The sequence below is a fragment of the Macrobrachium rosenbergii genome, chromosome 10 (genome assembly GCF_040412425.1).
Source record: "Macrobrachium rosenbergii isolate ZJJX-2024 chromosome 10, ASM4041242v1, whole genome shotgun sequence".
Taxonomy (NCBI): Eukaryota; Metazoa; Arthropoda; class Malacostraca; order Decapoda; family Palaemonidae; genus Macrobrachium; species Macrobrachium rosenbergii.
Genome location: NC_089750.1, coordinates 31,712,343 through 31,737,082, shown reverse-complemented (window position 1 = coordinate 31,737,082; position 24,740 = coordinate 31,712,343). Strand labels below are relative to the sequence as shown.

The window sequence follows — 24,740 nt, the reverse complement described above, 5'->3', positions numbered from 1 at the left end:
GATGGACACTGCTGAGTTCGAGGAAAAGGAGCACACCGAAGCATTCACAACTTGGCATGTTCAGTCGCCTGATCCATGCCTTGAAACAATGCTGACATCCGGTTAACCTAATCAGCATCTCTTCTCACCAGTGAGGTGGTTGCTATGCCCGTCTCACCATTGTTTCAGATGCTCGGCCACCCCAGGAAGTGCTGACCCCAGCACTACGGGTATAGTTCGGTCTAGTTTCCGGCCTCGTGTACCAACCGGACCGCCGCAGGCTGGCTAACAGGTGCGGCCGTAGACACACATTTTTTGCATGCGAGCTGCACAGTCCACTTCACCGCGAACGCAATGACACCTGCTCCAACTATCATTACTAAAGATATAAGAACGTGTCTGTCCCGGATGGGAAAAAGTTAATTTTCTATCATCGGTGGTAACTGTGGTATTGTAGACACCACATCTCTCAAAGGTGGCAGCGAGACCACCTTATGATCTCCGAACAGATGACGCATGAAGATTTGAGTGGTGGAGTTGTAGACATTCCTGCACAAGACCCGGAACGTAGGCGTGACAAGCGTACATGTTGCATCCACCAGCCTTGACCCCCATAGAAAGAAAGTGTCTGAAGAATTCTGGCACTGGATGGAGACTTCGCAGCTCTGGCAGAACACTGCATTGAGAGTCTTCATAGAGGTAACTTTGTACTCGTGTTGAAATGGTCGAAAGTCACAGGCAGTGGGAATCTGGTTATGAATCAACGCCTTTTCACACCCTAACCAGTCCGCGCTAACAAGTGTACAACTACTACTGTCACAAACATATCTGTCATGCACCAACACACATACTGACTTATACCTAACAGAGGAGGATTGCAACTGGTCCCCCAAAATGAACATTGTTTCTTCATTGTCCCATACTACCATGGAGCCATTAAAAGTACTGGGAAAAGGTCGCAGGATAAAGCTCTGAAATCACTTCAAATTACTTACTGTAATTTCTACAAGTAACCCCCTATTGGAAACCTTAACTTTTAGTATCCCATAATATCTATACAAATTTTCCCCAGAAAAAATTATTTGGGACCCACGACAATATGCTGCGTTCATTAAAGTTAATTCCAAAGACCCCAGTGGAAGAATATCTGCATGAATACCACCCCTTAGAAGCAGAAACTGTTGCCTGAATCTGTGTTTGAATTTCTGATGCCACAGACTCCGCTTCTTTCTCAATATTCAACAAGGTCGTTTGGCCTGAAGACAGTGCCATAGTAATATCTAGATCTCCCCTCATCTTAACTGCGACTAGCATCCCATTTAACGACTTCCGTATAGTATCAAATCCCTTCCTCAGCTTCTTATTACTATCTCGTAAAGTCACTAAGCTTTTCCCACGGTCAGCCAACTCTGCTTGTATCTGTTGAACTCGTGCTAGATTAGAAATTGATACACCAGCAATTGCTGCTATGATCATTAACGCTCCAACTGCCAGCGGAGCCGCTCTCTTGCTCTCTTACTCCTAGACAGTAACGTTTTTGAGGCTGAAACGTCCAATTGTGGAAGCCACGTTTAGGTTTTCTGAATCTTATCCTGAACCCTAATCGTGGTAGCATTGAATTCTGATACCCAAGTTCGGAACGGACCAGATAGATTCCGTTCGTTCCGCACATCATCCAGGATTTTCCTGATTGTATGAACTTTATTCCGGGAAATCTCAAGCTCAGACCTTTCAGAGCCTAAATTTTCAAATTCTATACTTAAGGATACTGAGTCAGAAGACATTCCAATGGTATCGCTTAGCATCACGTTTATATTATGCTGGATCTGTGGAAGATAGCGGTCCCAATTTGGGTCATTACCTCCCACGGTCATTCTAAGAGCTTCAATAACCTTTCTATTTGCTCGTTCGCACAAGCCATTCGCTTCTGGTCTATATGGAATAATATTAATCTTCTTAATCCCCATTACGTCCGCGAGACATTGCATCGTACGATTTACAAATTCCCGTCCGTGTGAAAGAACGTGATAGCCATCTCCTCCGCTGTTTTATGCTTCAACGGGAAAATCTCTATGAACCTAGTTAACTCGTCAACGACCACCAACAGGTGCCTGTGGCCATAACTAGATTCACAGAAATTACTCAAGATATATATATATATATATATATATATATATATATATATATATATATATATATATATATATGTGTGTGTGTGTGTGTGTGTGTGTGTGTGTTTGTGTGTGCATTTGTGTGTGTGTGAAATAGACTTGTGTATGTACTTTATGTTATTGTTTGTCAGTAAAAGAATGGAAATTAAGAAAAATATTTTAGCGTATGCATATTAAATATTATTCAAACAAATATAAAGACCCCTAAATTGGTGCCCCGTCATTTTTCACCCCTGAAAAAGAGTACTTTTCGTGTCAAAAGCCTCTTCTTTATTCATTTTTGCTTATTGTGGTAACATCAGACTGCTAGAGATGCGTAGGATTAGGCATAATTGACAGAAATGGACCATTTTTAATACGAGACAGGTAAACAATTGAGCAGCCGTAGAGAAGTGATGAGAATCAAAAGACGAGTTTTCGCATAACTGATTTTAGTCATTTAAAATGATCAGTGTTCCAGAAGAAAATGATGAAGCCAGATCTTGACCAAACCAGATTTAAATTCCTGTTTCTCTCTCAGCCTTTAGAACTGAACGTTGGGAATGTTCAAATTGTGCCAGTGGATTTGGTGTTGTATTAAAAATGTAAAGCATGAGATCCTTTTGTGTTCCATTTGAGCAAAATTTAAACGTTGCGTAATGACAATATCTTGAAATGTTGCAGGAAAATAAATAAACGTGAAATGGCAGGCGTGTTTGCGAGATGAACTTGCCAGGAGTATTTAGTATTTATCAAGCTATTCTATTTTCATCGTTATTACTTTCGTCAAAGAGATTTGCTATATGATTGTGTAGGTTTGTATTGCTTTTGTTCATATCATATATAACTTTCGGTTGTACAGCGTTGTTGATTACTCCCTGGAATTCATTGCGCGTTGCAGACTCCCTCCTTTGATATCGTCTTACTGCAAGGAATTAATTTAACGCGTCGCTATTCAAGCCTTTGCTCGTAATATTGCAGTCTTTGTATCACTGCAGAAGAAGAGGACATGCAAAGTGTTCTGTGCTAGAAGTCCGCTTGCTTAGTTGAATATGAAGTCCTGTGAACCAACTTAATTATCCTATTCTTCGAGTTTTTTTTATAGAATATATATATATATATATTTTTTATATATATATATATATATATATATATATATATATATATATATATGTTTGTGTCTGCATGTAATGTAATGTATGTGCATTTGTTTGTATATGTATAGTGTTTATGCATATCATCATCATCATCTACAACGCAGTGTGATGCCACTCATGTCTCCTCCACAAATCTCCACTCCTGCTTTTTGTTAGTTCTCATCGAAGGAGGTCAGGGCCCAAAAAAGGTGCATACACCTCATACAACCTTTCCACTTTCAGCAAGTCTTTAAGATTGAGGGTGTTAGCCCCGCCCCCTTTTATCTTGACCTCAGCAGACTCTGGCATTGGCTATTGTATGGACTTGTGGGTGGTAGGTCGGGAGCTAACCACAGCCCTGAAGATGTGACGAGTAGCCTTCTCATCTCACTAGGAAGAGGCCCTTGGGTCGCAATTTGGGTGATATGGGCAAACTGTTTTAAAATCCATCCTGATACTGTCGACTTAAGTAGGGATTTAGTTACTGGTAGTCAGCCGACTGCATTGGATCGCAGCCGAGAGTCATTGCGAGATGTTAGTGACATCATGGTGAAGTATCAGGTGAGATCTGGATTTGGTGACGATTTTTGGTGCCACCGCCTGCAAAGGGAGGAAGAGAAGTGCTATAAAAGGGGCGTGATGAAATATTTACTCGAATGTATGCTTTTACTTGTCTCCAAATGAATTGAAAACACAATATCGTGTGGAATGGCTGAACTGTTGAAATCTTTCTTTCTACTTTTGTTGCGTAAGGTTTTTTTTTTATATTAGTACGGCACTCGCTTCTTTATCTCGTACGCGATCTTTTGTCTTTCTCTTTTACGTATTAGGCAGAAAATTTATTCTCGTTGTGAGTTACTTGTGTTCAGACAAACTACAATTCTGGAATTATGGATTGGCATGAAGGTTGTTGGAAAGAAATAGAATGGTACACTTTGCATGAACTGCATCGGTTCAGCGAATTTCACACTTGCCTGGTACTGCTTATTGTTATTAGTTTCGTTGTAATGTGGTTCGTTACTTTATATATGGGTGTATGCATTTGTGTATATATACAGTATATATTATACACACAATATATATATTATATATATATGTATGTATCACACATTACCGCATTGACGAAGGACTGATACACAGTATTAGAAGGTACAAATATATATACTACAGGAACAGTACTGACGAACATACACAACCGTTTAAGACTACATGTCCACTCACAGGCCGGTGTCAAGGTAGGAGTGGCCTTCAAAACTCATTTGGCTAAAAATTACAATATACTCTCAGGGGACAATACTGATAAACATACCGACCGTAGGCGATATCAGATCTGCACCTGACTGGTGTCAGGGAGGCGGGGTTGGAAAACTCATTAGCACTGCTGCCCCAGTACTGTGTTTACAAATATGATAATCTTATTTCCATACATCTCTACTGCCTACCTTAAAACTTAAACAATTTACAAATTTCGTTTGATGTTAAAGGATCAAGTTTAACATCCCTTGACTGATATTCATATTATGCCTGTGACTTTCTTTTATAAAACTAGATTCAATGATATTCCTTTCCAGTGCGTTATTAGAATATACAATCCTTTGTGCCCCTTCCCAGTTGATAGCATGATTGTTCTCGCTAGCATGTACAAAAATACCACTGTTCCCATGTGCATATATAACACATTTTTATGTTGTTCTGTTCTCTTTTCCAGTGCTTTCCCGGTTTGGCCAATATAAAAAGTTGTCACAAGACTTACATGGAATTTTATATACACACCCTTTACTATTGTCGGGAAAGTTCTTGATAAGCACATGTGTCATTGTTTTATTGTTTTTAAATGCGACATTAACACCAAAATTCTTATGAAGATGGGGATATCTTTCATGTTATTATTATAAGGCAGTACAAGCAAATTTTTTGTGACAGAATGTAAATTCGAATTTAATGGTAAATTTTATTACAAAATTTTGGTACGGCAATGGGAAACCGTCTATCCCCAGTGTTAAGTAACTTATACATGGAATTCTTTGAAAAGGAAATATTAAACAACCTAATTCCACGCAGCGCAACATGGTTTAGGTATGTTGACGACATAATTTATGTATGGCCAGGGAACGAAGATGTAAATAACTTTTTTGCCAAGTTAAATCAGTTAGTACCTTCAATTAAATTCACCATGGAAATAGAAAATGATGGTTGCATACCCTTTTTGGATGTCCTCATACGAACGAAAACAATTTCTTCTTAGTATTTCTATTCCTGGGTTTAAAAAAATATTTGTGTTTTTAAGAGCAGTGTATGTAGCCCTGAATATATTGATGAGGAAGTAGATAAGATTAGGAATACAGGCAAGAAATTGAAATATCCTTACAGTGTATTAAACAATGCATTAGAAGCGGCAAAAAAAAGACTATGTACCAAAACCAAAAAAGAACCTTACAACACAAAAAAAAAATTTGCTTGTACTGCCTTATAATAATAATATGAAAGATATCATCCTCCGTCTTCGTAAGAATTTTTGTGTTAATGTCGCATATAAGAATAACAAAACAATGAAACATGTACTTATCAAGAACTTTTCCGACAATACTAAAGGGTGTGTATATAAAATTCCAAGTAAGTCTTGTGACAACTTTTATATTGGCCAAACGGGTAAAGCACTGGAAAAGAGAACAGAACAACATAAAAATATGTTATATATGCACATGGGAACAGTGATATTTTTGTACATGTTAGTGAGAACAATCATGCTATTAACTGGGAAAGGGCAAAAAGGACCGTATATTCTAATAACGTACTGGAAAGGAATATCATTGAATCTAGCTTTATAAAAGAAAGTTACAGCCATAATATGAATATAGTCAAGGGATGTATGAACTTGATCCTTTAATATCAAAAGAAATTTGTAAAATGTTTAAATTTTAAAGTAGGCAGTAGAGATCTATGAAAATAAGATTATCATATTTGTAAACACAGTACGGGACAGCAGTGCTAATGAATTTTCCAACACCCCCCTCCCTGACACCTGTCAGGTGTTGATCTGATGTCGCCTATGGTTAGTATGTTTATCAGTATTGTCCCCTGAGAATATATTGTGATTTTTAGCCAAACGAGTTTTGAAGGCCACTCCTACCTTGACACCGGCCTGTGGGTGGATATGTAGTCTCAAACAGTTGTGTATGTTCGTCAGCACTGTTCCTGTAGTATATATATTTGTGACTTCTAATACTGTGCATCAGTCCTTTGTCAATGGCTTGGAAATAAAGTCGAAACCGGTCAGGACCTATACCCCGTCTCTTATTTTTCACCTGTGGTAATGTGTGATAAATGAATCACGTACAAAAGTGATTATAATCATATATATATATATATATATATATATATATATATATATATATATATATATATATATATATATATATATATATATATATATATATATATATATATATATATATATATATACTGTATATATGTATGTGTGTGCAACACCTTTTATTTATGAAAGCAGTTCCTCCTAGATATTGATAATGATCGTTTCTCAGATATTGAAGGTATAATCTGCACAGCTCTTTCTTGTAGAGCAATTAGTTTTCACTTTTACCCAAGACCAGTTGCGGTCCTCTCCGGCATTATTGAAGAGTTTGCGAAAAGAGTAGTGGAATTGCCTGTTGCTTTTTCTTGTCTTTTCTTTTATGTTGAAGTGCACATCACGGCCATTCTTCGCGTATGGAGCATGTCGAGAACGAATTGATGAATTGATGGAACTTGGGCCATATGGTCCGGCGCTGAGGCCGGGAGGCCATTCGACGGTGGGAGCATGTTGAATTGGTTAATTGAAAAGTATTTCAATGACTTGTGTATTCATTGTCATAAAACTACTTGTTTATTGTGATCTAATTCGTGAGTAAACGGAATAAATTCTATTGTCATACAGCTGGACAAATCCTGGACAGTTCTCGCCAATTGTATGAAACTAAGTAAAAACTCTTGATCTGTATTATTCTGTTCTACTTTAAAGGGGAGCAGGCAACCTATTGGTCCTTCCTTCTGCGATGTGAATCCTTAAGAAAAAAAAATATCCCGGAAGGGCGTTGCCAGAATTCCCAGAAGCATTTCCGTTTCATTAAGAAAGAATGACACTTCTCTTAATTGATTGCGTGACTCTCTCTCTCTCTCTCTCTCTCTCTCTCTCTCTCTCTCTCTCTCTCTCTCAAGTTTTGTTACTTGAAGAGCCTCTGCATAACTCGCCTTCAGTGATACAGAACGCTAAACTGGGTACATAATTTATTTGCATGGTTCTGTGAATTATGACCAAATCTTGTGTTAGGAGCCCAGGTAATAGATTAAATATGACGGCTGAAATAGATGGAATTTCGTAATTGGACCTTGATGGATATGCATGAAGGACCGGCTTTAAACAATGAGCTTGGAAGGTATCGCGCTGTTCCTGTGTGCTAGTGTGTCAGTAAAGAATTAACTTTTTAATTACATGCTCCTGCTAATGTTGTGTTTTTCCTAATGTTATATGTTTGCTTTTAGCAAATATTCAGATACTGATTTTCAGTGTCAGTGACCTATATCTTTGTAACGCCAGATTAGTGTAAAGCAGTCAGTCAGTCACACTATTAGTCATTCTGTTATTTAAGGTAGGCATTGACTTTATTCGGAAATAAGTAAAGATATAGTTCAGGATATAGAAACCGTTTATTGCTTGTTATGATTATTTTCGCTGAAGAGCCTGACGGTCAGAGCGACTGACCATCAATGCTCGGCTGCGCAACAAAAGGTCTTGGAAAGTAGACTGTAGATGGACTTCCTTCAGGGAAATGGGAAGTTGTAGAATTTCTCTGCTGCTGAGGTATGAATTTAATAAAGGGTCGATCTGCTGGTATATTTCCATTCAGTCGCCGCTTATTATTATGGGATTATGTGGGAATTTCTAAATCTTCCATTGTGATCAGAAAGTTGTCAGTTGTTTTTTCTTGCTCTTTAGTCACATTGAGCAACAGAGGATGGCGCGTTTCTTTGTTCGTCATTCAATCTCTCACAGTAGTTCTAGTGTCCTGGAAGAAATTGTACCACTGCGAAGAACTTTTAACGTTTCTAAACAGGGACCGAGATTCTTGTGAGTGTAATCAGTGCTTTTCCCAGACGTGACTGCTTCCACCTTTCAGCTGGCACTGATAACGATTGTTTAGGCCTATACAGTTGCGTCATCTTCAACAGGTTGTCTCGTGGGGTTCTTTTGTAAAAGCTATTATTTTTAATCTTGAAAGGAGAAGAACGATTAAGTCAGTTGCAGTCCTGATTTAAAAGTGGCAGTCTTCCAGCAGCAAAGCAAAGCGATTGTGATTGCCCAAAGGTGGTGTCAAACGAGAACGTTTTCCGGGATCTTTAGCAGTTTGCCCGCCAAACCTTGGACCAGGTAGTCAGTCATTGATTAACGATCAAGTAGCGCGACAAATAAGCTTAAACAAGTGACAGAAATTATGCTATTTAAGACCTACATGGCCAACATCACTGTAACGGAACATATGAATTTTCGATTGTACACAAATATGAAACATGATGTTTGCCACTCGGTTCAAAGTTTGGCGGCAATATGCTGAAAGAAGCTGGGAAATGAACTTTGTGTGACGATAATCAGATTTGTAAGCCGCAAAATTCACTGGTGTTTTGATTTGATAACTTGTTGCCTTCACAAAACATTCCAGAATTGCTCTCATATTTTGAAACTTCTTTAAGACTAGAAAAGTAAGAATTTTCCTCTAGAAAAAGTTCATTTTAAATAATCAAATGCAGCAAGAGCCCTTTGAACCCGAGTTGCACAGTGTACCTTTTATATGTTGCAGATTTCAAGTAACAACAAAAGTTTTTCGGTTTTGTGATTATATATTGTCTACTTCTGGCTTAGTAGCGTGGACGTTTACATGTAAATAGTTCTTAAAGACAGATATTGCCATGATTAGGCTGATTGATGTGTAAAAATTCGACAATAAAGCCAATTACCGGGGCACTGCTTAGAGAGTGAAAAGAGGGAGTTAGAGTGGTTGAACAGCGTGGTGAAAGAAAGGAAGAAGGAGGAATGGAGGTAATTAAAAGGCCAAAAAGTGGGCGCAGCGGGGGCTGCCAAGATTAGGATCTAGTTCATTACTGTCAGCGTCCCCATCAAACGTGATTCAGTCTCTTCAGTAATGCAGCAGAGTTATAAGTACTGGGCCAAAGCTTTCATAACTAGTCCAAAGGGTGTTGAAGTCCTCTTAAATTGCATTTTATTTTTGCTATCTAGAGTGATTCTGAAGAAGCACGTCCTGCCAGATTCAGACTGAAGATTCCATGTAATGCCTAATCAGTCTTAAGGCGATTATTCAGGTCCGTCTCTAAAATGAAATAATGAATTGATCTGACGCTACAGATATTCCATTTTCCAGCACGGGGTATTATTTTGTGTTTTTCAATAGTGTATATTTCGTACAGACTTCCAATGAAGCTAATTTTAGCAGGAAACATTGGTTTTATTCCCACTGATAATTGGGTTTTTAAGAGGGAACAGTGGTTTTATTCCCACTCATAATTGGGTTTTAAGAGGAACAGTGGTTTTATTCCCACTCATAATTGGGTTTGTAGGAGGGAACACATGGAAAATAAAGTGTTATTTTGTAATAATTTTTACAGTTAAGAACCGGACCTCCAAACTCTGAATTGTGTTTCGCCACCGCAGTATATCTTCGGTGTTATTAGTGCCACGTGTTTCAGGTCTTTGTTGTGCCATTGCTGGAATGCTTCTCTTGTTCGGTTGTCTGGGATCTTTTTAGAGAACGTTGGTCGAATTGTTTTTCTCATTTTTCCTTACAAAAGTAATAAGGATTTCCGCTCTCATAGTTATGCCTGTCTTCGAAAAGAAATCGTGCTTCTTATTTTGCAGAGCGCCACCGTCTATATTCAGTTGAGTTGTCACTGGGCAACACCGGTATCGCAGGCCTTATATTACCAAAACTTCGGAACTATTGAACAGTGATCCTGGCTGTGGATATCAGCAATTTTAAAGAGCCTGACATACTACATTTGTGCTCAGTGCGCCGCTGCATTAATTATATTTACTTTTCACAGCAAGTTTATCTTTAGATAATGAACAGTATGTGCTATGTGCTTACCTAATTTGATTTGCCTTTTCTTGTATGAAATTTAATAGAATGTGCTACTCTTCTCTTTGCTATGGTTATTTCTCCTTCATATGTGTAAGCGATTTGATATCCATTTTGAAAAAAGAATGTTTAATAATAATAATAATAATAATAATAATAATAATAATAATATAATATACTTTGGGTATAGGTCCTCTTTCAGACATGTTTTGTTGAATATGATGGCAGCCTTGGTTGCATTAATCTTGTAGATTGTTCGTTCAACTCTTCTAATTATCCTTTTTTCTTCTTCAGTAACAGAATTGAGTAAAATGCCAAAGTTCCTTGTTGGGGTTTTATTTATAAAAAATATCAAAAGTCGAAGGTAATGGAAATTCCGAGGGCGGGGTCCAAAAACGAGTGCAGGGATCGTCAGTGCTTCTGGGATCGTGGGTATCGCGACATGTTTCAGAAGGCCTTCTTCCTTCTTCAGGCGGGAGCTGAATGAAGTGGTAGCTATGGTCTCTCTTTTTTATATCAGCGTTCGGCGGGGGGGGGGCCGCTGGTCACGGTCTGCTTTTTGATTGGTCGAGAGAACGTTGATTTGATTGGCCAAGAGAGCGTTGACGTCACTGGGCATGATCTTCTCCTATTGGTTGGCGGTTTCTCGGCCTTAATCTCAGAGTGTAGTGGTTGCTCTGTGATGCCCTATGGTTCGTAAGACGTGCCCTGTGGAGGAGTACATTTATACTGTAGCTTCATTAAGGACACGTCCTCCATCAGGGGATTCGTCAGGAGGATCTTGTTCGTTGCTGCTGCTCTCAACGTCCTGCAGGGATGTTCTGATAGTTATGTTTTCAGGGGGCGCTGTGATAGGGCGTTGTGTCACTGTTGGAAGCAGATAGGTTTCTTGGCTAGTGTTGGTAGGTTTTTCTTCTTCTATATGCAGTGCCTCTAGTATCCATAGTCTTCGGTGGTCAGGGGCTTGACCTATTACTTCAAAGCAATTGATAATATCACTACTCCGGACACGAAGGTTGTGAGCGTCTCTAGCATGGTTGAAAATGGCCCCCTCTTGGGCGTGACAGGAAATCCGTTTCGAAAGACGTATGTTGGTCATTCCGATGTAGGTCGCAGGGCATCCTCACGAAGGGCATTTGTACTGGTACACCACGTTGGTCTTCTTCAGCAGTTCCTGTCGAGGGGCGGGGTTGTTCTTCGTAATAAGACTGCTCGTCTTCTTGCTGTTATAGTAGATAATCAATTGCACGTTTCATTGGGTCGGTGGGGCCGATGTGCTCCTTGATGATGTTTTTCAGGGCTTTTTCATCGTCTTTATATCACTTGTGGAACCTGCCTCTGTAGAATAATTTAATATCTTCAGGGGGTGCTGGACGGGGTTCTTGCTGGTACCAATTCTCCAAACCTTTCATTACTGCATCTTGGATGTCTCGATTTTTGTGTCAGTTGTTAACCAGGACTTGGGTGGCGTGGTCGAGTTCTTCATGTGTTTTTCGCCATGAGGAGCAGTGGGATAGGGCACGACAAACGTAGGCTTTGTTATTAGAGTTTTTATTCTTCTCTGGGCACTCGTTCTTACCATTCATGCAAAGGCCCAAGCTAGTGGGTTTGGTGTAAACGGAAGTGCTGAAGGCAGTGGCCTGCTGCTCTACCAACACCTCTAGGAAGGGGAGGCAGTTGTTTTCAGCCTATTCTATGGTGAAGGAGAGGCTGCTGTGCTGGTGGAAGGCAGCCTGTAAGTTATCAATCTCCTCTTGTGAGTGCATGGAGGAAGGTGTCGTCGATATAACGCATGTAAATGGGGGGTTTACGTACATTAGCGAAGACCCGTTGTTCAACAGTACTCATGTAAAAGTTTGCAAATAAGATTCGTAGGGGGAACCCATGGCGACTCCATCCACTTGTAAATACATGTGTCCTGGGTGGTCGGCGAACAGGGCCTTTTTTGTACATATCTCCAAGAGAGACTGAAGGATGTGTTCAGGGATGTGGAGAGGCGTAACTGAAGGATCTCGGTAGTCTCAATCGGCAATCATAGAAATGGTTTCATTGACAGATACGTTTGTGAAGAGAGATTCTACATCCATAGAGGTGATGAAGCCACTGGGCGGGGCCGACCGGAGAACTTGTAGAAACTCAGCAGACGACTTAAGGCTGTACGTGTCTACTCAGTAGATGACTTAAGGCTGTACATGTCAGGTGTGTAGGGGATGAGTAGAGTGTTCAGTCTTTTGGCCAGGTTGAACACTCTACTCACCCCCTACACACCTGACACGTACAGCCTTAAGTCATCTGCTGAGTTTCTACAAGTTCTCCAGTCGGCCCCGCCCGGTGGTTTCATCACTTCTATGGATGTAGAATCTCTCTTCACAAACATACCTGTCGATAAAACCATTTCTATGATCGCCGATCGAGTCTACCAAGATCCTTCAGTTACGCCTCTCCACATCCCTGAACACATCCTTCGGTCTCTCTTGGAGATATGTACAAAAAAGGCCCCGTTCCCCAACCACCGAGGACACATGTATTTACAAGTGGATGGAGTCGCCATGGGTTCCCGCCTAGGAGTCGTATTTGCAAACTTTTACATGGGTACTGTTGAACAACGGATCTTCGCTAATGTATGTAAACCCCCCGTTTACGTGTGTTATATCGACGACACCTTCCTCAATGCAGACTCACAAGAGGAGATTGATAACTTACGGGCTGCCTTCCACCAGCACAGCAGCCTCTCCTTCACCACAGAATATGCTGAAAACAACCACTTCCCCTTCCTTGACGTGTTGGTAGAGCAGCAGGGCACCGCCTTCAGCACTTCTGTTTACACCAAACCCACTAACTTGGGCCTTTGCATGAATGGTGAGAGCAAGTGCCCAGAGCATTATAAAAACTCTGTTATTAAAGCCTATGTTTGTCGCTCCCTCTCCCACTGCTCCTCATGGCAAAAAACGCATGAAGAACTCGACCGCGCCACCCAAGTATTGGTTAACAATGGACACAAAAATCGAGACATCCAAGACACAGTAATGAAAGGTTTGGAGAATTGGTACCAGCAAGAACCCCGTCCAGCACCCCCTGAAGATATTAAATTATTCTACAGAGGGAGGTTCCACAAATGGTATAAAGACAATGAAAAAGCCCTGAAAAACATCATCAAGGAGCATGTCACCCCCACCGACCTGACGAAAAATGTGCAATTGATTATCTACTATGCCAGCAAGAAGACGAGCAGTCTTATTATGAAGAACAACCCCGCCCCTCAACAGGAACCACTGAAAAAGACCAACATGGTGTACCGGTACAAATGCCCCTCGTGAGGATGCCCTGCAACCTACATTGGAATGACCACCATGCGTCATTCGAAACAGATTTCCTGTCACGCCCAAGAGGGGGCCATTTTCAATCATGCTAGAGACGCTCACAACCTTCGTGTCCAGTGTAGTGATATTATCAATTGCTTTGAAGTAATAGGTCAAGCCCCTGACCACCGAAGACTACGGATGCTAGAGGCACTGCATATAGAAGCAGAAAAACCTACCATCAGCACTAGCCAAGAAACCTATCTGCTTCTGACAGTGACACGATGCCCTATCACAGCGCCCCCTGAAAACATAACTGTCGGAACATCCCAGCAGGACTTTGAGAGCAGCAGCAACAAACAAGACCCTCCCGACGAACCCCCTAACGGAGGACGTGTCCTTAATGAAGCTATAGATGTACTCCTCCACAGGGCATGTCTTACTAACCATAGGGCATCGCAGAGCAACCACTATGCTCTGAGATTACGGCCGAGAAACCGCCAACCAATGGGAGAGGATCATGCCCAGTGACGTCAACGCTCTCTTGGCCAATCAAAATCAATGCTCTCTCGACCAATCAAAAGCAGACCGTGACCAGCCCCCGGCGAACACTGATATAAAAAGAGGGAGACCATAGCCACCACTTCATTGAAAACAACAGGAAACTATATGGAGATGAAGAGAAAAAAGCAGCCTTCAGGAAATTCTGGAGTAACACCTTTCAGATAACTGAAGAAGAGAATAGGAACTATGACAGAGAGCAGGAGAGAGTAGTAGAAGAGGCATTGCAGTGAAGAAGAGATGACATCATACCATATCCCAGAGTAGATACCAGCAGGCTAGACCCTGACGATCCTATGACAAAACCAGTGGAACTAAGGGAAATTAAAAACATCCTCCAAAGAGGGAAGAAAAGAAAAGCCCCTGGAAAATCAAATATTAATAAAGAAATTATGCAACACCTCCCAGATGTAATGCTAGATATATTCAATGAAATGACAAATGAGATGCTAAGCATGAGATACTATCCTGACCTGTACAAGACAGGAGTGATAAGACTAATAAGCAAACCAGGAAAAGATTCCAAACAGGTGAAGAACCACAGACCAATAACCCTCCTGGAACTCCTGGGGAAAATTATAGAGTCGATTATCAAAAACAGGGGAAGAGGAACCCAGATGACTGCATCAGTGATATATGAAACTATAGCTATGTCAAGAACCAAGGGACATGGATGCAATATGGTCTCTAGAGACATTGTGAAGGCCTTTGACAAAGTGTGACACAATGGCCTTAAATTCAAACTGATGGAAACCACCATTCCCAATCTTATACTGAGGATCCTGTGCAGCTTCCTGGATAACAGGAAAGCACAAATCAGAATGGGGAAAATTATTGGGCCAGAATTTCCACTCCACAGTGGAGTACCACAAGGAAGTGTACTGGTCCCCATCCTATACAACTTTTATACTAGAGATGTCCCTGCCCCCTCAGCTGGCTGTCACCAGATTATCTTCACGGATGACCACACCCAAATAATTACTTATCCCAACAAAAGAAGTAAACAGATGCTAGCCTTGAAAACATCAAAAGAAATAAAAATGGTCAACGAGTATGAGAAGAAATGGAAGATATCTACCAGCCAGGAGAAGTTCCAACTCCTGTCTATTACAACAATCAAGCCAGCAGATGTAACTGTGGACGATATACAGATCCCATTCAAAAATAGTATCAAGGTACTGGGAGTCACTTTCTCCAAGACGGACCTAAAACAGCACATGCTGAACTGCCTAAAAATAGCAGAGGCCACTTCCAAAAGAATCAGGAGATTCAGGGCTGTTTCCACAAAAACTTGTGTGATGCTATACAAAACATTGGTGAGGCCACAGCTTGAGTACCCCACAGCAATCCTAGCTCCAGCATGTAGAACCACAGTATTGAAGATGCAAGCCCTGCAGAACAAAACATCAGAAGAGCGTACAAGGAAGCCCCTCCCTACTACAACACAACGCAGGAACTACATGAAAGGGCAAACATCGAAAGCATCAATTGTAGAATCCACAGGCTGGCAAATATGACGTGGGACAGCCTGTCAGCATTAGATGTAAACACTGTAGTCAGGAGCAGAGAAACTTCCAATGAGGGAAGGAGAGACTTAAGGAATTGGCCAAGAATGGCTCCTGAGATAGAAGGGCCTCAACCAGAACCGATTTACAGGAGCTAGAATTCAATAAACTATGAGCTCAAACAGTTATCTAGTTTGAGATAAAGCAACAATCAATGTACGACACCAAACAACTAACAGGCATTCTTAACCACCAGCACCATTCCATCACCTCCCACTATCATTAAAAAAAAAATCATCATCACTCATAACCACATCGTGACCCTACCTCCGCTTGTCCCTCATTCCTCTTCATCGCCAACTTCACCTGACGAAGCAAGGGGGTCTGCCCCCCTCTATTTCTCTCCTAACTTCCTTCACTTTCCTCCCTTATCACCTCTAACCTGTCCCCTCAACCCCGTCTTCTACCCCAAATACATCCCCAGCCTTTCCTATCCCCAATTCGTTCGTTCTTACCACTTCATTCAGCTCCCGCCTGAAGAAGGATGAAGGCCTTCCGAAACATGTCGCGATACCTGCGATCCCAGAAGCACTGACGACCTCTGCACTCGTTTTTGGACCCCTGCACTCGTTTTTGGACCCCGCCCTCGGAATTTCCATTACCTTCGACTCTTGATATTTTTACAAATAAAACCCCTACAAGGAACTTTGGCATTTTACTCAATTCTGTTATTGAAGAAGAAAAAAGGATAATTAGAAGAGTTGAACAAACAATCCACAAGATTAATGCAACCAAGGCTGCCGCCATATTCAACAAAATAATAATAATAATAATAATAATAATAATAATAATAATAATAATAATAATAATAAAAAACAGGTGATAACTTCAATTTTATAAGGCAAGTTCCCTAAGGTAGGTAAATATTTTCTGTAAGTATAAGCGTCAGCAGTAGATGGTTACACTATTGATTTATGACGGTTAGAGCTTTAAACACTTTTTAAGGAAAAATAGATTACAAATGATTATCCTGTTTGCTTGTAAGCTTTTGCACATAGTTAAAAATCAAATAGCCAACAGATTAATTTAATATTTGAGAGAGAGAGAGAGAGAGAGAGAGAGAGAGAGAGAGAGAGAGAGAGAGAAATTAACTTCAGAAATATTAAGAATATATAAATGAGACAGTTTCCCTTGCTACCGTAATGATAACGTAGCCGCCATCTTTCATTTCCACCTAAGGCTCATGAAAGTAGCAAATTTTTGCATTAAAACAGAAAGTAGAAGGTGTAAGGCTGTAAGTACACCTGTACACAGAATGTACATGCGCACGTACGCACTCACGTACAGTAAAAAAAAAAAAAAAACGAAAGGTATCAGCCTATAAATGTAGCCTAGTGTGCACGAAGGAACAAATGAGTCTCCTCATGCATTTGCTTTTGGGGAAGCCTTAGTAAGTGCAATTATCATGCCGCCGGAATTTCTGAAACATCACGAACAAGTAAATTGCCTAAGAAGCTGATCATGGAATGTATACAAATTGCTGGGACCTAAAGGGAATTCTAAGAGCAGAGTTTGGGGATTGGAGCACGTGTGTGCTTCTGTGGGGAGGCTCTCGGGGAAGGGCAAGGCTGCCGGTACATACGGTACAAACCTTAAAGGAGATATTCTTCCATGTTAGTTTTTCGTAGGCTTTCCCGGTCAGAATCATCACGTGGAAATGAAAAGCTTTCTTTGATTCTCTCCCTCTCCCTCTCCCTCTCCCTCTCCCTGGAGGTATTATTCAAAGCCATTAGTTATGCAGATGGCGCATTCCTGTAAGAAGTTTGTTAGGCCTTTACTTGCATGCTAAATGTAAAACTTGAAGACCTCAGGGATAGGCTTCATCACACATCTTGTCCTGGAAATGTGGAACGACAAGGATTAATGAGGATTTTGTTGGTTGCATCATCCGGTCTTTCATGGTTTTTGGAACTTTGTTTCAAGGTCAGGAAATTGAATTTAATTTCCCTATCCATGTATGTCTTTCAGCAGGTTTATGTTAAGGTATTTTTATTTCAGTAATAAAAAATACTTTATACTTTGTTGATTACTATAGGTGTTTTGTCGTCAGTAATTCAACATTCTTGCTGCGAATATGTTCAGTGTTCCATTTGACAGTAACGAAGGGTGTTCAATTAAACAAATCTACGGAAGTATTAAGCCTTTTTTTTTTACCAAAGTTGAATTTCTTGTGACAAATTCCATTAACACAAAAGAACTAAATTAAATTTGAATGACCGTTTGAAAGGGTACATTATATATATATATATATATATATATATATATATATATATATATATATATATATATATATATATATATATATATATATATATATATATATACAGGCTGGCCATAAAGTCTCTTTACAATTAAAAATATATTACAAGAGCAAATGAACAGACAGTATGTGGAAATTATTACAAAATAAAGAGTAGATATTTAAGTTTTTTGCCTCATTTAATACACCTCTGTATGGACCCCATTAGTTGCACGAAGTACATCAAGATGGTAATCGATTTCTTGCTATGCTCACTGTAGCATAGCCTCATCAATGGTGGCAATGGCATCAGTGATCTTTTGCTTGAGATCAGTGATGTCCTGTATCTTTGTTCGATAAATGATATCTTTAACATAACCCCATAGAAAGAAGTCCAGGGGAGTGATATGTTGTGAATGAGGTGGTCAGGGAATTGGGCCATCTCTTCCAATCCATTGGTCTGGAAATGTTTGATTTGGGAACCCACGAACATGCAGTCCCCAGTGTGGTGGTGCACCATCTTGCTGGAAAATAATGGTTGGTTGAAGATCATCTAGTTGTGGTGCTGCATATTCAGTCAAAAGGTCAAGGTAAACATATGCAGTAATTGATGTTTCGTTGAAGAAAAATGGACCAATGATTCAATTCCACATGATCCCACACCACACATTCCATATTCACCTCTGGACTATCTCAGTGAAGTTCACTAGCCACAACATGGGGATGTTCTGATCCCCAGATTCTCTCATTATGTATGTTCAGTTTCCCAGAAATATGAAAGGTTACCTCATCACTAAAACAAACTGTGTTGAGGAACGTTTCATCCTCAGATATTTGTTTCAGAATGTTAACTGCAAACTCTTTTCATCAAGGTTTATCATTTGGCTTGAGTGTTGGTATGAGTTGCACTTTGTAAACATACAATCGCAAGTTCTTGTTTAGGACTTTGTGCACTGTTGAACGTGGTAGCTGTAAGTGTCTGGCAGCAGTACAGATGGACTTTGTAGGAGAACGATCAAAGGCTTGTCTTACACGATCGATGTTTTCCTCAGATGCTTTTGGTCGTCCACTCCTCCCTTTATCCAACACTGTTCCTGTCTCCATAAGTTTCTTGTACCATGCGCGATTTGACGGATGTGATAGTGGATCTCTTCCATACTTAGTTCTGCAGTTTCGCTGAGTCTGCGCATCTGATTTTGTTTCAATAAACCATGGCACACTTTGTGCCTTTTCTTGAGGAGTAGCCATTTTTTAGGGGTTCATTTAACAGTAGCTCTTTCATCAACAGGGTATCATAAATACACAAATGCAGTGTGATTAAAAATTTGATAACTGCTGAGTACATAGAACAAATCTGATCAATGGATTTTGTAATATATTTTTAAATTGTAAAGAGACTTTATGGACACCCTGTATATTTGTTGTAATAACCACAGTGCCCGCCTAACTTCTCATTTTCTTCACACTTTCCACATACGATTGTCACCACAAAGCCCAAATCCAAATGGAAGAATGTGAAGAAATTCTGACGTCTGTAGCAGGATTCGAACCTGCATTCGAAGTATTAGAACAAGGTCACTTACACACAAACATACACATACACACGCACACATATATATATATAATGTGTGTGTGTGTGTGTGTGTGGGGTCAGGTTGGCAATATGACATTCTGATTGCTTGGGATGTAGGTTCGAATCCTTCTAATAGGTATCAGAATTCCTTCTTATTTCTTGCATTCGGATCTAAGGCTTTGTAGTGATAAGCATATCCACAAAGTTGAAGAATTCGACAGGTTAAGAAGCCATTGTGGCTATTACAGTTACACACAAACACACACACACACACACACACACACACACACACACACACACACACACACACATATATATATATATATATATATATATATATATATATATATATATATATATAATCATGAAGCTACAAATGTCGCTTAATATCAAATTCACGCTACCTCAGGAATATCTGCGATGGAGAATTAATAAGAGCTGCGTGTTCCAAACGTGCCAATGAACTATCATGGCGGAGGTGGGCTAATGCCGAGGCTAAGTACAACTTTCCCGCTCAAGACGGGTAAAAGCAGTACAGCAAACTCGGCATTAACTTATACCTCTCTTGATAGCTCAGTGGTGACGTCGACTAGAGTTGCTGGATAAGTTCTGAGTCGAGGGTTCGTGACCTGGCAGTACCAATCCATTTATCACTTATAAATTCCCCTTCGGTGATAATTCTCCATCGAAGATATTCCCGAGGTAGCGTGAATTTGATATTAAGCGACATTTGTAGCTTCATGATTGTATAGAAATCATGGTGTGATAAAAAATTTCATATATATATATATATATATATATATATATATATGTGTGTGTGAGTGTTTTGTATATATATGTATAGATAATATATATATATATATATATATATATATATATATATATATATATATATATATATATATATATATATATATATATATATATATATATATATATATATATATATATATATATATATATATATATATATATATATATATACATATACATATATATATATATATATATATATATATATATATATATATATATATATATGATAGATAAATTGCATGATATCTGAATCAACAAATATGCGTATATTTAAGGTCGAGTGAATCTAATTCCTCTTCATAGCAAGGTGGATTATAGCAGTCTTATTGGAGCTTATTATTTCCACTTGGATTTAGGTGTGTAACAGCAAGCGTATCCAAACGAGAAAAAAGTGGGGGCATAAAGTGACGAGAAATAGGTGATTTGAGCAAATACATTAGAGAGCAAAAATTACTTGTACCGATAGAAGTAAATATAGAGGAAGTGTGCAGCATCGTGTCTGTGAAGTTAGCATTGGAAGAGGTGTTGAACATGGATGACAAAATAGGCAGAGCCGAATGAATCAGGAGTGGACTGGATTAGTGTCAATTTTCTGGAAGCATCTGGGATGACTGACCAGGGTGTAAAAAGGCAAATAAACATAGAAGAATTGAAAGGCTCCCGTAGTTTATGGGATTAAAGGCGAGACGCTGCAGTATGGTGGTTAAAGTGTGGTTGAGTGGCAACGAAGGATGTGTTAGGTATGTCTGGAAGAGGAAAAGGTTTAAAGAAATGAGTGAAGAGAATAGTGTTTTTTCGCAAAGTGAGAAAATGGTGGGGATGACCTAAAAAAAAAAAAAAAAGTAAAGGAGATGCCGGTGAAGTATATGGTACGATTGTTTATGTAAGGCAGACAAAAAAAAAAAAAGGATCCATTGTGTGAGGAAGAATGACGTGAGTTTGAACAAGGGAAAGGGTGTTTTGATCAACTTGTTATGAAACCGAAGAATGAGAAGTTTGAGAGCACAAGGACCAGGCTGTGTGAGGTATCAGTGGACATAGAATAACCTCATGTTTGAATAGTAAAATATTCACAGGGAGGGGCAAAGAATATATAACAATGATATAGGAGGCCATTTGTTGTTGAGTGAGGATTTTAGGTTGAAAGTAAATCTTGTTTCGGATGGCGGGTATTTGAGAGTGACTGCTTTGGTGTAGAGTTGATTCTAAGACAAACCCTTTGTTTTGTCTCCGTATGGTCATTCAACATATGTATTTTATTAGCATAATAAGAAATGGTTGCGAAAGGGCAGGAAATGCATGAGCAGAATTGGGGGATAAGAAGTGTGGTCATGAATGAAATATTGAGTTTATAATATTTGTACATGTGTTACTTGATAATAATGATGAGAAGCTGGGAGCGACTGGTGAAAGAGTTTGAAAATGTTTGTGAATTTGAAGATGTTTGCGTGTATAGAAAGTTGGAAGTGAACAGTAGCACAAATAAGGCTGTGAGGCTGAATGGTACCAGAAAGATGCACAGCAAATGTTGCCATGGATAGTGGGGAAATGAAAAAGGTTGATCCATACCATAGCTTGTGAGTAATTGTAACTGATGAAAATTGGGTAATTAGGGGGAAATTGTAGCAGATGATGAAAGGCATATCACAGGATAGGTGTAGCAAAGAAGGCTGCAGAATCTCTGGAAGAGTTTGGAATAGAAGAGTGGCGTCTGTTGCGCCATTTATGGAAGTGAAGGATGGAAATTTAATTCAGATAAAAGAAAAACCGTACAATTGTTGACATAGAAAGTATGTTGGATCAGAATCCTTTGTATGGTGGTTGCACGTGTCGAGAATGGAGGACTATAGATATGTTAAAACTGTGTATAATTCAGAGAAGTTGACGTTTAAGATTTCCTTTTTTACATGGCAGTAGATTTCGGAAAAAATATATCAGTCTATTCAACGGACAATTACCCGCTCTTAATCTTAAGTTAATCCCAATAAACCCACGAACCATTGGATGTATTTTCCATGTCAAGGACAGGATTAGCTCCTTGTTTACTTCCGGTGTGATTTATAACTATAATGGTCCTACATGTGATCTTGGCACTTACATTGGTTGTACCAGGAGGCTGCTAAAAGTCCGAATCTCCTCTCATCAAGGAGTTCGTTTTAGAACAGGCTGTCGATTATCCAATCCCGAGAAGTCCAGTGTAAGAAATCACAGTAGAATTTGTAAGACACATGTACAGTAGATGCTAAGGATTTTAGTTTTGTGGGGAGAACCCGATACGTAGAGGAATTAACCACACTTGAATCAATTATGATTAAATTAAGTGTCCCTGCCCTTAATCACCAATCAACTTCCACCCAGCTGTTCATCGCTTAACGTACCTGCTGTAACCTCTTTGTTTATACTCCCCCCCCCACTCTCCCCCCCTTGCATTGGTTGTCTGTGTCAGTTTGCTTTACACTGTCGGTGTGGGTAGGTGGGTGTCTTTTGCTTTTTCGTATTGGCCTTTGCCTTCTTCTGCTGTTCTCTTCTTTTGTAGATACTTTTTAAAATATCTTTTAAGTGTTTTTAAGGTTGTCCTTTTTTTCTATTATTGTCCTTTAACTTGGTGTTAATTATATAATGTGTTTATACACAATTACTGTTTACGTTCATCGCTTTTTCAGCCTGGCGGATGTATCAAGAGATACGAAACGTCGGCGTAATAATAAATGGATAAAGATAAAAGAACGCCTTTCCGTTACTCCAATTTGCCTATATACTGTATCTGTATATATGTATATATATATATATATATATATATATATATATATATATATATATATATATATATATATATATATATATATATATATATATATATATATATATATATATATATATATACTATGTATTATGTATGTATGTATGCAAATGTGTATGTGCATATGTGTGCATGAGTGTTTATTCTTGTTACCGTTCTGTGATCGGTTTATATTTTTGTTTGTTTTTCTTTTTTTGTGAAGGAATTTGTAAAAAAGAAAAGAATATTTACACTCTCCTAAAGATTAGGAGTGCTATTTCAGCATAGGAACGACATTTCCTGATTACCGGGCGTTACCGAATTCTTTATGACATTATGGAGTGGAGGAGGCCTACAGTATATCTCCATTCGGCCGAACAAAGATGACATATTAAGGCAGCCACCACAAACAAAAAACTCAATTTCGTCTGCAATGACGATGACGACGAGAATCCCTTTCGAGCAAAAGCAGTTCATTTGGGAAAAGAAAAGTCTGAAGTCTGATATTATCGACCGAAAGTTTTCTTTTGTTTAAAGATTGGTCTAACTTTTGATGGCATTGGAAACAGCTTTTGAAATTTGATCAAAAAAGGGATAGGAGGCTTAATTAAAAGTTGCTACCCTTTTCCAATACCAGACCCGAAAAAATCTTGAATTTCAAAGAATCTTTTTTCTCTGTAGAAATACTTCCCCAGTTTCCTAATTAATCGATTGCTTTATAATTGTTGATTTCCTTTTATTCCGGCGGTTGGAGGTAATGAAGCAGTGTTTCTTTCCTTCCTTCTTTTCTTCAGTGTGAAATAAAAGCCAATATGCAGATTGAAAATCTGAACATTCGTTCGCTTGTGATGCTGGACTTTTGAAACTCGCGAACATTTCTGAAAAACTCGGTTTCGAGAGTCTCATTCAGTGCGTGCATGTTTGTTTGTTTACCGTTAAAAATAGAAGTTATAAGAATTAAGTGGTTAGTTGGAGTTTGTATTGCAGCACGTATTTTATCATTTGATGTCGGAGACAATAAAGAACTTCATGAAAACAGTAAATATGTTTTTCTTTTTATGCAAAGGGACGAGATACTTACTGACCAAACTCTTGAATTATTTTAGGACACATTCTGTCTGGGAACTTGACACGTATATGATGCGGTTCCCCTCTCGGTTCTTTATCAGCACGCCGTGAAGACTTCTTTGTCCGTGCAAGTCTCACCACGAGGGTGAAGATTGGAGAAGTCCAACATTTTGACCCTTGTTAAAGAAATGTGAAAGCCCGTATGATAAGAAATAGGAAAAAATCATAGAGGCTGCCAGCTAAGACTTTCTTGAATGAAAGTAATTTAGTTTAGAGAAGTGTTGTATGAGGATGATGACCTTTACTGGATCACATCTATTGAGGCAGAGAACCCCTCAGTTTCTGTGCCTCACATTTGGCAGCCCTGCAGTTGTCTTCGAAGTCTTCAGCGCTTATTCACAAGGTGAATAATCCTATTCTATAGGATTAT

At 39.3% G+C, this 24,740-nt stretch overlaps 1 protein-coding gene across 1 annotated transcript; it reads left to right on the top strand.

The window, feature by feature from the left end:
- Positions 1–12,620: 12,620 nt before the first annotated feature.
- LOC136842299 (uncharacterized) lies at positions 12,621–13,727 on the top strand. Its single transcript, XM_067109558.1, has one exon. The coding sequence runs from the start codon at positions 12,621–12,623 to the stop codon at positions 13,725–13,727; it is 1,107 nt and encodes a 368-aa protein (XP_066965659.1).
- The last annotated feature ends 11,013 nt before the right edge of the window (positions 13,728–24,740 follow it).

Excerpts from the sequence above, each read along its gene's own strand:
- LOC136842299 (XM_067109558.1), top strand. The coding sequence starts at position 12,621 with ATGAGTAGAGTGTTCAGTCTTTTGGCCAGGTTGAACACTCTACTCACC.